The sequence below is a fragment of the Saccostrea cucullata genome, unplaced genomic scaffold (genome assembly GCF_032062105.1).
Source record: "Saccostrea cucullata isolate Sc308-1 unplaced genomic scaffold, CSIRO_AGI_Scuc_v1 ctg287, whole genome shotgun sequence".
Classification (NCBI taxonomy): domain Eukaryota; kingdom Metazoa; phylum Mollusca; class Bivalvia; order Ostreida; family Ostreidae; genus Saccostrea; species Saccostrea cuccullata.
This window is the reverse complement of record NW_026930709.1, coordinates 134704-152207: the sequence shown is the minus strand read 5'-3', so window position 1 is coordinate 152207 and position 17504 is coordinate 134704. Positions and strand designations below refer to the sequence as shown.

General features: G+C 33.8%; 1 protein-coding gene across 2 annotated transcripts in view; it reads right to left on the bottom strand.

Annotated features, from left to right (window-relative positions):
• The window catches only part of LOC134229746 (dynein axonemal assembly factor 9-like), a 33280-nt gene that overhangs the window by 2473 nt on the left and 13303 nt on the right, over positions 1-17504 (bottom strand). For both annotated transcript variants that reach the window (XM_062711532.1, XM_062711533.1), the window contains 21 exons: positions 10041-10155; positions 8332-8416; positions 7925-8001; positions 7695-7739; positions 5951-6108; positions 5694-5764; positions 5034-5157; positions 4544-4647; positions 4144-4284; positions 3870-3949; positions 3414-3503; positions 3187-3319; positions 2933-3021; positions 2578-2724; positions 2068-2144; positions 1889-1937; positions 1703-1787; positions 1412-1500; positions 1210-1296; positions 371-477; positions 22-96 (listed from right to left, as the gene is read on the bottom strand). In XM_062711532.1, coding sequence (XP_062567516.1) covers positions 22-96; positions 371-477; positions 1210-1296; positions 1412-1500; positions 1703-1787; positions 1889-1937; positions 2068-2144; positions 2578-2724; positions 2933-3021; positions 3187-3319; positions 3414-3503; positions 3870-3949; positions 4144-4284; positions 4544-4647; positions 5034-5157; positions 5694-5764; positions 5951-6108; positions 7695-7739; positions 7925-8001; positions 8332-8416; positions 10041-10155 — 2028 coding nt within the window. The remainder of the gene's footprint in view (positions 1-21; positions 97-370; positions 478-1209; positions 1297-1411; positions 1501-1702; positions 1788-1888; positions 1938-2067; positions 2145-2577; positions 2725-2932; positions 3022-3186; positions 3320-3413; positions 3504-3869; positions 3950-4143; positions 4285-4543; positions 4648-5033; positions 5158-5693; positions 5765-5950; positions 6109-7694; positions 7740-7924; positions 8002-8331; positions 8417-10040; positions 10156-17504) is intronic.

Below are 17504 nucleotides of genomic sequence, written 5' to 3'. Positions count from 1 at the left end.
TTAATGCTGAGAATAATTTACCTGTAAAGGACACACATCCTTGCACCAAAAAGATGTTTCCTGAGAATGGATAATGGGTCAACTGGCTTTTCAGTCCTATAAAAATTACAGCAAATAGCAAATCAAGCAAAGTACTTGACTTTCTCTGAAAACTGTTTATAGAGGTACATGTACAAGCACTAATAATAACAACCACCCAATGATTAATTTATTTCAAAATTGAATTTATCTAAATTTGCAGAACAAAACATTTTTAAATATATAATCTTTTTATTACATTTCACAGTCAAACAGTCATATAATGTACTTTTTCAATCAAGATACATGTATGCACAATTAATTCTGATATCCAAACATTTAGTTGAGTTACCCCTGAGCTTGTTAATGAAGACATTCCTCACTAGAGGTTGTGAGAAGGTCAGCTCTGTGTCCTGCATGGTGAAGGAGAGAGGAGGAGTCTTGTACAGTCCCTGGGACCTATAATAAAACATACAAGGCTAATACAAACATAACATATTAAACCATTCCCATGCCAAAAAGGATAAACACACAAATAAATTAGTCATTATAGTAGGGTACATGTATACACATGTATATATTACAAAAAATAATCCCTATATCACACCTGTTGTGAATTTATAATGCACATGTAAATCATTACAAAATATATTGTAAATGAAGTATATTTGCATCAACTTTTATCCACAATTCTACAGTTTGAAATCCATCCATGAATAAACACTTTTGCAACAATTTTGAACAAGTATCTATGTATTCTTGTAATTGTTAAGGCCATGCAAAGTTAATTACTTGGTTCTCAGGCCTTTTTTCAAGAAATATGATGAGGGAGGGGGGCATTTTTTTTTCTTTTTTATTGCCCCCAAAACATGATGAGGCAGCTTTTTACATTGTACAAAACCTCAAAAAATGATGAGGGAGGTGATTTGGTGTTTATATTTCATTGATTTAGCAATAAAAAGGGTCAATGAGGCACCCTTGGAAGAGATGAGGGAGGGCCTGAGAACCAAGAAATTAATTTTTTTTGCCTAATGCACAGTTAAATAAAATACTTATAGTGAGAAATATTTCTCAGGAGGTCACAAAAGTTAACATTTATATACTTCTTTTAGGGCTTTGACCATAAATTAGCCAAGAGATGAGATGCAGCTTTATGTCCAGAAATTCTAACATTTTATAAAACTTAATTACCATCCTGGACAAAGCATTTCTCTTGCTCTCACTTTCTTGTTCTCCATAAAAGCTGTTTCGGACAAAATGGCATCCACATCCATACTCCTGAAAAAAAATATTTAGAAATAAAATATACATTAAGTGTACATATATAAACTGAAAGGTCAATGTTTTCAGACATATCTTAAATGCTTGTCATTTGAATAGAATGGTATCCCACCTTTTCACATTTCCCTTTTCGGCAAGGAAGAATGCCACATCAGGATTGACACTGCGTAACAAGGTCTGGATTTCTTCTAGACTAGAATTCTGTTACATTATAAAATAAATAGAATGATTAATAATATTTATTTTTGTATGTGATGACACATTGGATTTTTTGTCATGCATGCTACATGTATAAGACTAAATGAAAACTTTACAGTATGTATCTGGCTTCATCCATACTTGTAAAAAACAAATACATTTAGCAATTAGATGTTCATTAGTGTGACAAACCAAGACACAGTACCTGTTGTATGGAGGTAGCAGAGGTAATCAGAATGTTGTTGACAAAGCCTTGAGCACACTGGTTCAGTAGATTTGGGAATGTTATTCTAAAAATTACCCCCCAAAAATAAATAAAATAGTGGCAATTTATTCTTGACATTTTTCAATGTATTCCACTATTAAACAGGTTTCTGCAGTCCAATCTTACCTATGTTCCATGAATGAAATGAAGGGATCAATGCAAACTGTCACAGACCCTGAAAAGTACAAGGAGAACCAACTGTCATACACTTTGCCTGATTTAGGTTTACTCCTTTCTTTTAATGATAACTAAATCCCTTTTTTAACTAATTAGGTCATGAGATCTTTAGGTTTTTCCTCTCTTACCAATACGGACATGCTGCTGTACATCTGGATTGGGGTGATTCATAATGGCACATAACACATCTATTATATCTGTATACCTAGACAATGAAAAATACAATGTGTAAAACAAATATATTACAGATAATCAAGTAAACAATACAGTTCTAATTTTATTTATTCCCTACAAAAAAGAATTTTTGTGCAACAAAACACATGATATCCTAGCTTTCAATGTAGTTACAAACTTTTCAATAAAATTAAGGAAATGTCATGCCAAAATAGTAGTTTTCCTTCCTTAATTGCCTTAACATCTAAATGAATGTCTATGTGGCACTTCCTTTAACAGTGGGCATTTTTATACAAAATTATGAAATTGTCAGGGTTGATGTCAAACCTTCGAATGAAAAATAATGTTGACATTGTAAGAATACTGCAAAGACTGCAAGTAGAAAAATACATCTGTGTCTAAAGACACAACATTTGAAATAAGTATGTTGATTATCCTTTGATCTTATTGGTATAATAACTTGCCCTGGAGTGACAAGGAGAAGTCTGTTACTGGTCTCTGATGAACTGAGTCGACGTCTCATGGAATTCCACATTTTAGACAGTGTGTTCTGTAATTCACCATTGATTAGGGATTTTGTGTCCCCGGCTACTTGCTTCAATACTGTCCATCTGTTGTCAAAAAAAAAATTAAGAAAGAATTCAGTCTAGGTGTACTGACATGCATATGTAAATGAATTTACTAGCAAATGATCCCCTTCATACAATGAACACAGAGAAAAGGATTTCAAATGGAAAATTTACCTTTCTTGAATTTTATTAGATGCTATTAAAAGAACCCATAAAATATAGATTTATGCAGTACAAAGTTTTCTCTGACCTGATGTGACCTTCTGTGAGGTACAGCAATGTGTCACACAGCTGTTCTTTATGACTTCCTGGAATTCCCCCAATCACTGTCACAGTGATCTGTAAAATACAGTAAATCTTGTTTAATAAGAACAAAGATAAAGTGAATAAATGGATGAATATAGCAAAGTTTTCTACAAATTCTACTTGTTCCAAAAAATGCATCATTCATTCCGCCAAAAATGTAAATTAACTGAAATCAATGATAAATTATAAATCACACACCCCACTGAATGTTTCGTTGGTTACCCTGTCTTCATCTAGACTATATTCCACATCCTCAGCCTCCTGAAGCATGATGGGTAATGATGTAACAGGAAGTGAGGTCACATTACTAACACTAAAATGAGTCATGAATCTGGAAAAAAAATTGTATGTTTTTGACACCTGATATAAGAAGTATTTTATTTTCTCAAAGAATAATTCTAGTCCAGTCTACTTTTACAGAATACCTGTCAAGATTTGTGAATTTTCCTCTGATGTGATGGTAGGCTGTGGTTGGATGATGCTCGCTCTCAAATTCTAGCTGTAATTGCTTGGCACTACAATGAAATTAAAAACTTAATTGTTTACTTTTTCATGTGTTGCCAAGTAACTTTGAGCAATTAGCTCACAAAATGATACCCAAAACCCTAAACTGAGTATACAAGTAATTGCAAAGTCCAAGTTTGCTATAGGAAAACCCAATTTATCTGTCTGGTCAAACCATCAAAATAGAAAGTGCACAAAGTTACTATATGCAACAAGAAAATCTTATTTCTTAAATCCAGTCACTTAGAATTAGGAATAGTGGTATGAAATGGATAGGCCATATTAACATATTAGGCCACATTCATCACTATATAACCCCCCCCCCCAATTTTCAAGCAAAAAAAATCTCTTTAAATGTTCATACTTTTAGTACATACATTGGATGGAAGGATTCTGGGATGCTTTCTGTGGGGTCCACATGTGGCACAATGCCGTGTGACTTCCACTCAGGTAATACCTTTAATTGAAAGAAGTAAAAAAATCAGTCAGGAATTTTTCATATTTATTCACACAGCATAAAATATCACTTCACTTTTGGGTACTTTGTACATTTGTTTATAAATGGCATCTACAAAACTAGAATAAAAATTAAATTATTAAATAAAATATTTGTTTCCCCCTCACATCTTATTTATGATAAAAAGATCCTACCTCTTGGAAAAGAGTTAATTTGGCCTTAGACTTTGGGAACATTGAGATGTATATGATGTTTCTCTCTGACTGTAGGAATGCTGGGATACTGGTGGATGGCAAAACTTCCACCATAAGTACCGAAACAGCATCTGAAGATTCCTGTTTTTTTAAAAAAAAAAACATTTCATCAAAACATTCCACAAAACATTGAATTCAACTTTCCACAGAAAAATTCAGTTTTTATCAGGGTCTTGACAAAATATTTATATTTTGTGTCATCATTTTTTCCCATATCATGCTTATATAAAATTGTACCAGTATCAAAAGTGTTTTGATTACCAGTATGAAGAAATGATAATTAAATGTTTGCTTCATATAATCATAATTTGAAAGCATGTAGTCAATCAGCTGTACTTACTCCAACATACATCTGCATTGATTTAATGTTATCTTTATCCAGAAGCAAAATGTTGGCTCTCTGAAACACAAGGACTATGGCAGCCTCATAGGCAAACAGTTCCACTGCAACAATAAAAAAATGTCATCATCAAATGTTAAATTGTAAAATCCCTCTTCTACAACTTTTATCATAAAATACTGAACTAAATAAATTTTTTTATAAGCTCTGTAATTTTTTAAGCACTTCTTAATGACAAAGAACATTTATATGCATATACTTTTTATATAGATTTACAATACAGTAAAACAAACTTATAGTGAGGTGCCAGGGACCAACAATTTCTATTCGTAATAAATGTACAAGTTTACAATATTATTTTATTCCCAAGGGAAAGAAAAACACTTCGATGTAAGCTTAAATTCATTATAAATGTGTCTTACTATATAAATAAAAATGTTATTTTCTTATTTTTCATCAGTTTGACATGATTGTGTTCGACTGTACGTACCCTCCGTGACTGGCAGTGTGAGACTCTGATCTGTACAAACTCTAAATGTCTCCCCGGGACACAACAGGCGACCATACTGTGTAAGGTTATGTAGAAAACCAGAAGGCTCCACCTTACTAACAAGCTTTGAATTGGAAAAAAAGTTTATGGTTACACTTTATTTTAAATCTTTCTAAATTCATATTTTCATTAGACCTTTCTGAGAACTTCACAGAACCTAGAAGGACATTGAGAGGTACAAAATGGAAATTGTTGCATGAAAAGATTGAATTTTCAAGCTTCGTTTAGAGACTTTTTGAATTATATCATAAATCAAAAAGTTATTCTTCCTAGATGAGGATTGGAGTACCTTAATCTACTGTAAAATCACATATTCTCGTGGGGTCAAATTTTCATGGTTTGAGTAAAAACTCTTAGTTCGGGGGGATTTGAAATCGTAGATGAAGAATTGTTGAATTGTTATGTATGTAACATTTTATATTTCGTGGTGGACATGAATTCCTGGGTCTCTTCATACCTCAAAAACAACGCAAATTAATCTCCCACAAAAACTTGTGATTTCAAAGTGTTTCATATCCACCAAGAAATGTCTAGTCTTAATGAACCAATGCATATCTACATTAAATAGAGTTTTTCAGTACATATAGTCCCTATACTTACTGGCCAGCTCCTGTATCTCGGTATGATTGAAGTTAGAATTAAGCTCTCTCCATTAAGTTCTAGAGTCCCATCTACAAAGATTCCAAATATACAGTAATGTAAAGATTTGAGAAGGTAAAAAGTTTTTAAAAAAAAATACAGTGCAAATGTAAGGTGTTTGGATATATGCATGCACTACATTGTATGTACAAACAAATTGATTCAGGTTAGAATTTTTACCAAAGCTATCACTTCACTACCTGCTGATTGCATTATACCTTCCTTCTGCACAGAGATGACCGAGTCTTGGAAGACTTCGGAGAACACAAGAGAGCCCAGGGTTTTCCCCGGAATGAGTGTACTCGGTACATCATACAGACAAACACTGGTTGACTTCAACAAGAGGCTACGACTCCCCTCCTCCACTGGTAGGCTCCTGTAATAGTGAAATCAAAATTACTTACCAGGGTATATAGTGCAGCTAACATATCCAGTTCTCATAGTATGTGTATGGTTAACAATTTTATTCCACTGGATGTAATTTTAATAATTCATATCTTTTAGAAACTAATGTTGCAACATGCATCATTCATGTCCAGTTCCCTTAATCAAATTGATATTGTCGACATCGCAATGTATACAATGTTGATACGATATCGTGTATACATCGTCTACATCATTATTGTTTTTACATGACAACATTGTCGACGTCGACATCGCAATGTTGACAATGTTGATACGATATCGTGTTTACATCGTCTACATTGCTATTGTCTCTAGATGACGACAACGTTGACATAGCAATGTAAACAATGTTGATACGATATCGCCTTTACATCGTCTTCATTGTTATTGTTTCTACATGACGACATTGCTGACGTCGACATCGCAATGTTGACAACGTAGATACGATATCGCGTTTACATCGTCAACATTGTTATTATTTCTACATATTTACATTTCCCTGTATTTTCCTACTAAGCCAACTGTGAGATTAATTTGAAAACCATTTTCGTGTTTCCTCACACGTAGATATATACACGGAGAAACGTGCGTTAACATGACGTCACGTCACGTCACAATAAAACTGCTGCGACTTTAGTTAAAATGCAATGATATAGGGCAGCAAAGAATTCAACTATTGAATATATTTAAGTTGCTTTTAAACATGTAAAAAAGTAAATATAAGGATGTTTAGTGAGAGTTATTGATGTGTGAATCACAAAGACTCGCACATTGGCATATTTTTCATGAAGCACTAGCATTGCGTGAACGATGTAAACAAGATTTGGAAAAAAGCAATGTTGACACTATGTTGACTCGATATCGACCAACATTGCGATGTCGACGATGTGAACGATGCAAACAAGAAAAAAGAAGGGCAATGTAGACACGACGTCGACTCGATATCGACCAATATTACGATGTCGACGATGTGAACGATGTTAACAAGAAAAATAAGAAGGGCAATGTTGACATGATGTCGACTCGATATCGACCAACATTGATGTGAACGATGTGAACGATGTAAACAAGAAAAATAAGTAGGGCAATATAGACACGACGTCAACTCGATATCGACCAACAATGCGATGTCGATGATGTGAACGATATAAACATGAAAAAATAAGTAGGGCAATGTTGACACTATGTCGACTCGATATCGACCAACATTGCGATGTCAACGATGTGAACGATGTAAACAAGAAAAATAAGTAGGGCAATGTTGACAAGATGTCGACTCGATATCGACCAACATTGCGATGTCGACGATGTGAACGATGTAAACAAAAGAAAGGGGGAAGGCAATGTTAACAAGACAATATCATTATATTGTTAAGCAACGTAATATGTTGAGAGATAAACACAGGTATTATTGTAATATTGAATAGGTTAGGTGGTATTTTTATAGCGATGTCGACAATATCGAAAAAACATCGTGCACTGGACATACCTCACATGCATTTAAATATGTGTTTAAATATGGTCCCAAGAAAAAGATTGGAACAGATTTTAAATTACCTTCCATCCTGATCATATGCCTCCAATGTAAACACAATGTCTGATCTGAAAAAATTGATTATTACATTGTGAATCAAAAGTCTTATGGAATATAATAAGAGTATATATAGGACATATGTATTCTGTCTGTTATCATAGGAAATCAGATATATTAGTTAAATATTTTTCATATCAATCAGTAGTTATAATTTTTTCCCCTTAGATGTTACATACTAACTCAAAACACATACCTTCTTTGAATATATTTGCTAAGGACAGGGTAAGCCCTACACCCCTCACAAATCAGATCCACCACTTTGGCACGAGTCTACAATGAAAACATTTACTACCAAATGAACTCTATCACTTTATACTACAATATAGATATATATATATATAAGGGATGCTTATTCCTCCATGGCACCTGATCCCACTGATATTTATAGAGGTCTCCATTTGCTCTATCCCAATTTGTATTGTTTCAGTTGGCTTATGAGCTTGAATACTATTTGTCAACTCCATATTTCATAACGATACAACACAGTCGTATACAGTACTATGCATATTAAGGTGCAAAATATACCACATTTTACTGGTACTATATTAACTACATAAGCTTCGGTTCCAGATTACAGAAAAAGAAAACACTGTATCCTACCTTGTGTACACTGAGAGTCTTTGAATACTGTTTAATTCCCTCTAACACACTGTCAATCATTATGGAGTACATATCAACAAGCATCCTGTAAAAAAAAAATTAAAATATATTTTTCATTTCATATTTATATTATATTTCATATATAATTATATTACATTTTAAATTGTAAACTATTTATGGGGCATTCTCATAAGGCCCCTATTTATAAACCATTTTAATTTGTTATGTTTAGAGCAGTATTTCACCAATTAAAATCAATTAAGTCATTCACTTTCTAGGAACGACCAAAGCAGAGCTTATCAATGATCTTATTTACATGACTGCTTTATCCTTTACATGATTGAATTTTTTCATCAACATATTATTTTCAGTCTAACTGTCCATCCATCTGTCTGTAATACTTTCATTTCCATGCAATATCTTGAGACACTTTTGAGTTTTTGCAATGAAATTTTAGCAAAACAACTGTCTATGGCCTATTGAAGAGCTGTATTTATTTTGAGGTCAAAAGCTCATACATTCTGTGTGTGTGTAAAACTTTCATTTCCTGGTGATATCACAAGAGGATTTTGTGATTTTGCGGTGAAATTTTTTAAATCCCTAAAATGCCCCCTTATCCTGATCCCTGCATGCTCCTTTTTTCTCCCTTAAGCATGAGCATGGGACACAGATTCTCTGAATAAGCTTGTTTATCAATCAATTCTTTTTTAACAAAATAAACCTTGGAATTCACTTGGCCAATAAAAGATTCTGTACAGATTAGTATTTGCATACATGTTAGTATCAGCCTTTTCATTTACTGAAGAAAAGTTATACACTGTACACTCAAAAAGTCGCTTAAAAGCTTTAATCTGACCGAACTTCATTTATCCTGAAATTTCAAATCACTTCTTTCAAGCCCCTTGGGTTTTGGAAGTGTGCTGGAAGGATAATGCAGGATACCACTAATAAAGTCCTATTTCATTACAAAAACGCCATTAGATTGCTCTTCAAATAGAAAGGAGAAACATGCAGCAGGTTTGATTGCTTTACCAAACTAGAGCTATTAGCTATTCAATTTTCTAACTTCAAAAGAAGTACTGCAAACTACGAAAAATGGACTTAATTAATAGAATATTAAACATTAAATTTATATTGATTTGAGTTCTTTTAAATTGCTGATACATGTACATATATTTAGAGTATTTAGCAATATATATCCACTATCTTGGTGTATCATGTATGTTAATTTTTACTCATAAATGTTCATATCAAAGTCATCCACTTGTAAGTTTAATCTACATTATTCTTCCTCTGAAACCCTTCTTCCATAACAATAAATTGCATGACCAATATGATTTTATATGAAGCTAATTATCACCAAGGATGAAACCTAACAAATAAGCTAGAAAGTGTCTCCTTATTGCTACAATTACTTTCAGCAATACATCTCTTTATATTGACAAATGTTAAAGCCTTTGTGACACCAACAGATTCATATCCACAGTGAATGCTATCTCTTACAACCTTATATATGATGTGAAATCCAATTTATAACAGCAAGCCATTGGCAGTCACAGTTTAATGTGACACCAACAGATACTTCATATGCTGAACATGCAGGCAAGTAAATTATGATCAGACGATTAACTTCCGTTTATGGACCACCTATCTCTGTGGTGACATAATTTCTGCGAGTTTTGCTGTTTTTGACATGGGCGGTGACATACTTTTTATCCTGGTCTTCCTTGGCTGAGCTGACGTCTGCTGGACCATTGCCGTCTGCTGGGTTATTGCCGTCTGCTTTCTTTGGCAGTGTGGATTTAGCACCATGCTGGTTTTCCTCTGTAATGGACAAATTGACACTTAAATTCACAATAACAAATCAATAACTACTACAAGTTACTAAAGCTCACTTTGTATTGGACCTCCAAAAATTTCTAAGAAATCTGAATTTACATAAAATCAATACCCAGCACAAGACACTGGGGCTCTACAGTGTGTATTACAAAGTGGTTTTGCTGGTATAAAAAACATCCCTTATAATGGTAGATTAGATCAAAACTAGCAATAAAGATGCTGATCTGAAGTTTATGCCATTAGATTTTACAGACCTCTTTTATTTTTTGGTGCTATTACTCGTCAAATGTCAGTAATAAAACATCATTGTTACATCAATATGGAATTAAAATATCCACATTGCTGACACTATTGGTGGAAGATTATAAAGATGAATCCATTTCTAAAATCCTTTTTTTTTTTAAAGACATATTTTAGATGCAGATACTGTTATTTTATGGCTTTTAAATCATCTGTGAAGGAAATGCATTCTAGCAGTACTTGCTCAGGGCTGTGTTCAAAATCATAGCAGCTAGCATAGCTACTACCGTACTTAGGCTATACTCCAGAACTATTGAATGCTGTTTTACAGTTTATGAATTAGCAATTGTTATCTCCATGAGGCAGTTGGCTAGCAGCAGCTCAATGTAGAATCTGCTAAGTAGCTGCAACAATCATATATATTTATAAATTATAGTGTTTTTTTCGCATGTTGGAAATTTTACGAAAATGGGGTAGATTAGTGCAGTTTTTATTTTGTACAAGTTATTTTTTACGATTGAAGATCTTTTTTGTTTAAAATGGTAATGTTTTATGTCACATTATAGCTGACATAATTTCTGCGTGTTTCATATTTTGAATATTAAAGATGCATGGTTGCAAAAAATGCAAAAAAATAGATCAACGCAAAAAGACCTCGGATATACGGTATTTTTTGCTTATAAAGTGTGAGGAAAGCTACAGCATTCAAAACACCATAATACAGACAGGGGTCAAAAGGTTAAAGTATATGTGTTTCATTTTGACATCACGAACATTGAACGCCATGGAAGTGCAACGTCTTAAGCGAAATTCTAAAATCATGCTCACTTTGAACAGAAGCTGATGCAATGGCTCCTCCATTAATTGTTAAGTTAAATATCCGAAGAATAATGTAGAGATTTTTAAATATAAATCCTATATTTAGAGACAAAGCAAGGAGTTCAAAATGAAAAAGAAATAAGCATTGAATAATTATTATTTGCAAGATATAGTCTCATCATTTCACCAATGTGTGCAAACAGATTTTCATAACGCACGTTATTCAACACGCCGTTGCAGTTATGAGACTATATCTTGCAATGAATAATGATTTAAAATTAATGCTTAAACATTTACTGGTATTTACATTTTTTTAATATAGTGAATCAGCAAATACAAGGACACATACTGTAAATCACTTTTTATTCGTGGGAACTTTATTTTCGCGTAATTACGCGAGACAGTATGCTCGCGAAAATTTCATTCTCGCGTATAATAGAATTCCTTAAGATAATATTTAAGAAATAAACAACGTTATTCAGTGAACATGGCGTTATGAATAGCAATTGCTCTGCTGGCATATTCCATGATGCGCGCTAGCGCATCATGGAAAATATGCCAGCAGAGCTATTGCTATTCATAATGCCATGTTCACTGAATAATCGTTGTTTATTACTTATATTTGCATTCTTCGATTTTTTTTCAAGAATATCAGAGGAAATCCTGACTTACATAAGGACGCAGCTTCTTGTCTTCAGTGAAGAAAAACATACGGCTTTAAAATCAGTAAACCTGATTAATGCTCCTATTCTCTAATAAATCACAAACATATTTATAAAGTATTTCCCTCTCAAACACAGTTATCTGGATACAAGCAGCGCCGTCATCATATTTTTGTTTTGATGCAGTTGTGACGTCATCGATCAACGTTATGAAAACCCTCTGACAAAAATCAATAATTTAACACTATGATGAACCAGAAGTCTCTGTCGAGACTGAAGCTCTACTGGTTTGTACTTATAGCAAAGGAAGAGAAAAGTACTTAAGCAGTTGGAAATTGAAACTTTTCAACAGCAATAAATAGAATAATGATCCTTGATTAAGTCTCTTTATGTTCTTTGTGTAGTCTACTTGCATGCCACATTATATTATAACCAGACTAAAACTGTTATTTGGAGTAGCATTTTGAGAGTATTTAACAGAAATTTCTATTTTTAGTAACCACGGCAACACCGTTCATCGAAATCAAAAACCGATATACAGAATTATGTATCTTAGTGTAGCCTACTTGTGTGCCAAGTTATATTGAAATCAGACCAAAACTGTAGGAGGAGTAGCATTTTGAAAGAATTTCACAGAAATTTCTATTTTTAGTAACAGCGGCAAAACCGTTCATTGAAATCAAAAACCGATACACAGAATTATGTATCTTAGTGTAGTCTACTTGTGTGCCAAGTTATATTGAAATCAGACCAAAACTGTAGGAGGAGTAGCATTTTGAAAGAATTTCATAGAAATTTCTATTTTTAGTAACCACAGCAACACCGTTCATCGAAATCAAAAACCGATACACAGAATTATGTATCTTAGTGTAGTCTACTTGTGTGCCAAGTTATACTGAAATCAGACCAAAACTGTAGGAGGAGTAGCATTTTGAAAGAATTTCACAGAAATTTCTATTTTTAGTAACCGCGGCAACACCTTTCATCGAAATCAAAAACCGATACACAGAATTATGTATCTTAGTGTAGTCTACTTGTGTGCCAAGTTATATTGAAATCAGACCAAAACTGTAGGAGGAGTAGCATTTTGAAAAATTGTTTACAGACAGACAGACGGACAGACAGACAGACAGACAGACGGACGGACGACGGACGCATTACCATCGCATAAGCTCTTCTGGTCTCTGACCAGTAGAGCTAAAAATGAGAATGCTTTTATAATGATTATTACTCCAGAATGCTTTTCTATAATTTTTTTTTTTTAGTTTATCTATTTATTTATTTTTAAGAGCTGAAATCATTCTTCAAATAGACACACTAATTAAAGAAATTTTCTCTTTCTGAATGTTATTACCCAAGTGTGAAGAGTTATCGTTCTTTGTTCAAATATGCATGATACAAAAAATAAAAATATGGTAGTTCTCTACAATTTTAAAAAAGTTTTATTTTACAATTAAATGCATTCACCAAAATTGAATTTTTAAAGATATAAATCAGCAAATTTAAATATTCTGAATTTCCTTTTTTTTTAAAGAATATTATTAAAAACTTATTTTTATTCCTCTTGTAAAACATTTCATATATATACTTCTCAACACGTCAGGTAAGTGTAGTAGAGACTGTTCTACACGTGTGTGATAGAGCAATTGCACTCATACTAGAAGCAATTGCGTCTATAGTCCTATGAACGCAGTTGATGACTACTTGTTTATAGTGGAAGAGAGCAGTGGATATGCAAATATAGTGCAATGACCACAATTCATGAAAATTTTGTCTCGCTTATAAAAAGTCAATGACTATCTCGTGAAAATAAGGTGTTGCGAAAATTAAGTTATCTACAGTAAATTAAATGTTCACAATAGTTATTAATGAAATTTATTTCAAAAGTAGGATACAATTTTTTTTTGAAGTGCGTTTTTCACTGTGAGTCATGAAAACAAAAAATCCTGTTCCACTCATGAAGTAAATTCATATATAACTATAAAACAATGGAATTAAAATCAGACTTCTTAGATCCACACCATATTATATATACAGTGGAGCCTCATTTATCTGGACGCTTTGGTTCCTAGTCAATTTTTCCGGATATGTGAAGCGTCCAGATACCTGAATTACCAGGTTTACAAAACTATATATCGTCCGGACACCGAAGCATCCGGATATCTGGTGTCCGGGTATCTGAAGGTCCACTGTAGATACATTGTGCTCTTCGCAGAGTGTATATATAGCATGAATCTAAGATTACTCTAATCTTAATTAACCTGACTACAAAATAAATGTAATGAATTTTCTGTTTATAACTTTAATTTCTTTGATCTTGCCTATACCTCTTTGTAAGTCAGTGTCATAGGATGTGTTGTTTAAAATGAGTAGTTGTGGGATGTCATAGCAAAGTGTTTGTGAGATAATATAAATTTAATTTGACCCATACATTTGGAGGGGATAGATAAAATTGATCTGAGTAAATTTTTAAAATCATTTTAGCCATGTTTCTGTTGATATCATAACAAAAATTTTATAGCCAAACATCTTTAAAAAATTATGATTGAAGTCTCATAGGAAACGAACTTGTTTGAAATATCAGTTATATAATACAGTTCCCTGCATGTCAAATACATAACATTTACTCCAAAATACTATTACCCCATAAATTTCCCAAGAGTAAATGTTGTAATGTATAATTCAGTTTTCTTAATGCACTTTTGAAATATAAACTTTAAACAATCAGACGAAACAAATTTTGGCCATTAATGAAGCTGTTACAGCATCATAATTAATTCAGAGAACATTCAAATAAACTTCAAAGTCAAAATAAAACTCCCTTTCCATGCATACCCAAAATATCATTATATTGCCGAAGCTTTCGATGCCACAACGTTAAAAATACAAGTGTCTCTGATGAAAAACACTCTTGGTTTACTCCCTTTATATGCCTATTATTTAATTAAAAGCTGAGCTCTCTCATAACTGACTCATTCATATTCAATATTAGTCTCAGAGAATTGAGAGATTTAACGGTTCTTTGGGAAAAACCCTGATGCATTAGAAGAAAAATGAAGTTGTATCTCATTTACTCAGCCTTTTTAAGTGCATATAACACAATTAGTAGAATTCTGTCTCATCAACCGCATTCACATTCAATAACAGAGGAAGCAGATACGTTTCAGATCCTCAGAGTGACAGAAGTGTCCCCTTCTCATCAAACCCCCTGGGGTATTATTCCCTTCTGAGTATTTCATGTCTTGTGTCAGGCAAGCTTCAGATTGTCAAATCCACGGAGACCAGTCAAAGTCAGCCTGCGTCTGTTTCTGACGACAGGGTGACAATTAAATACAAGGACTGCAACGCATCATTCCGGCAAATTAAAGCCGAAAACCACGCTATGTAAACCCCAACCAACACTGATCTAAATTAAAAGAGAGGGAGAGAGAAAGAAAAATCTCCACAAGTTAAAAAGAAGATCGAATGCATGAAAGCCTGTTCTAAGAATTACAAGGTATTGATCTGAAGAGGTAGAGTGGAAAGATTGAAATCCGAACCATGAAGCATCAAAAAAGATGACAGATGAACACTGACTTGGGATTAGAATTCTGCAGCTTGTCATTCCATTTATGGAATTAATGAGATTTTTGTGGAAAATAAGCAGGTCTTAGACCCTGTATCATCTGAATTAACCTGGAAAACATTTATCAACTGACACAGCTGAAATACATTCTCACACAAACTCTGGATGATAATTAATTATACTTTGAAGCTGAGGAAAAAAATATTCTTTGAAAATTATACCTTTATCTTGGAGAAAACTGAAGCCCAGTTACAATTATCTGTCAGGATGGTCTTGCGTTTCAGACCCGCATTTGTATTCTAATAAGAATGTAAAAGGATTTCACGTCATTACAATCATAGGAAAATAGTGGAAATAAACGAAGCCTTAATGGATATTAACAACACATCTGCTTTACTCTTGTAAATGAATGCAAATTCAGTAATGTGAGGATGGAATTGATTCTGAAAAATAAAAACCTTCTTGGATTTAGACTTATGCAAATGTGCTGTGCGTAAATGTGCTTTAAAAACACCATTAATTCCCATTGTATTCTTGTTTGAATTTTCCTGGTATTTTGGAGATGTATTTTTTGGAGCCAGAATATCGTAATGAACCCCTTCTTTTGATACCCCCTCAGTTATGTCTCACAGTGCATTCTCTGTGTTTGGAGTACAAAGAGTCAGAACCATGGACCAGGGCCTATACCCTATGTGAAATTGCAAACTATGTGTGCTATGTACTGCTTCCTATGGTGCTTGTGCTAGGCATGCTCTGTCAACTTTTGAACTTGGTGACCTTAGTGAGACAAATTCGACTGTCCTTAGAGACCTATTTATTAGCCTTGAGTGTGGAGAGTACTCTATTGGTTATATGTGCTATCATTCTATGCCTACCACACTATATTGGGTATCTAAAAGTTCTAGTCCACATACAGTATTACACCCTGGTGTGTCGCGAGGCAGTGTGGTATGCCTTTGTGTGGACACTTATAGGAGTGGGGCTTCAACAGTGTGTTCAGTCATTCAAACATGCACCTTTCTACATCTGCATCATCTCATCCTTTGCCATCAGCAGTGCTCTCCCCTTGGTATGGCAATACAACCTGACAGAGGAAGTCATACAAGCCGATACAACAAACACATCTAACATTTCTGTGACTCTCATCAAAAATGTCCAAACCCTAGACAACAACACTCTTATCATGGCCTATTTCTGGTATACGTCGAGCATATCCATCTTCTTACCCACATTCCTATCAGGAATACTGTGCGTAGCATTAGTAATTCTCATGTACAGGAGAGGCAACACTTCTCAGACTTTCAACACTTCCTGCCGATCCAGCACAACTTTAATTTTTCACCGGAACCGTGTTGAGGAACGTGCCAAGACTAAGCTTGTTGTTCAGCTCCTTATCTTAATGGTTCTCATGATGTTTCCTCTGGGGGTCATAAACTTCCTGTGTCACTCCTTAATTGGCGTTCTTCAGGAAAGTACCAAGGTGACTGTATTCGGTAACATAGCAACCGTTTGGTTCCACATGTATCTGGTCTTAAATCAGCAGCTATATTTTTGTTACCACAAACAGTACCGCAATACCATGATTGGTATGTGGGAATGCTGCTGTTGATAAATAGAATGTCTAATTAAAATATTTAAGTTTGGCCTTAATCTATTAAATTTAATTTTTTTCCTCTTTCCATTTTCTGTAGGGAAATGGCCATCAGCTGTCAGGGGTTTTCATAAATGTAAGAATTATTTGATTCTTATGCTCTATTAATAGTAATATTATCATGAGGTTTTTGAGATGGTTATTTATTTATTCATATTGATAGTCAAAGAGGAGAGAACCTTTTAACTTAGGACATTTTTTTGTCTTAATTAGTACAAATATCCCTTATTTTTCTGTTATTTCCCAATCACGACAAGGAGCAAACAGCGGGTTTGACCTGTCGGTATGGGAAGCTCATTCCTCCATGGCACCTGATCCCACATCTGATGTTTTGGAGGTCTGTGTTTGCTCCGCTCCTATTTTCTAATGTTAATGGACTTTTGAGCTCCAATTCTGT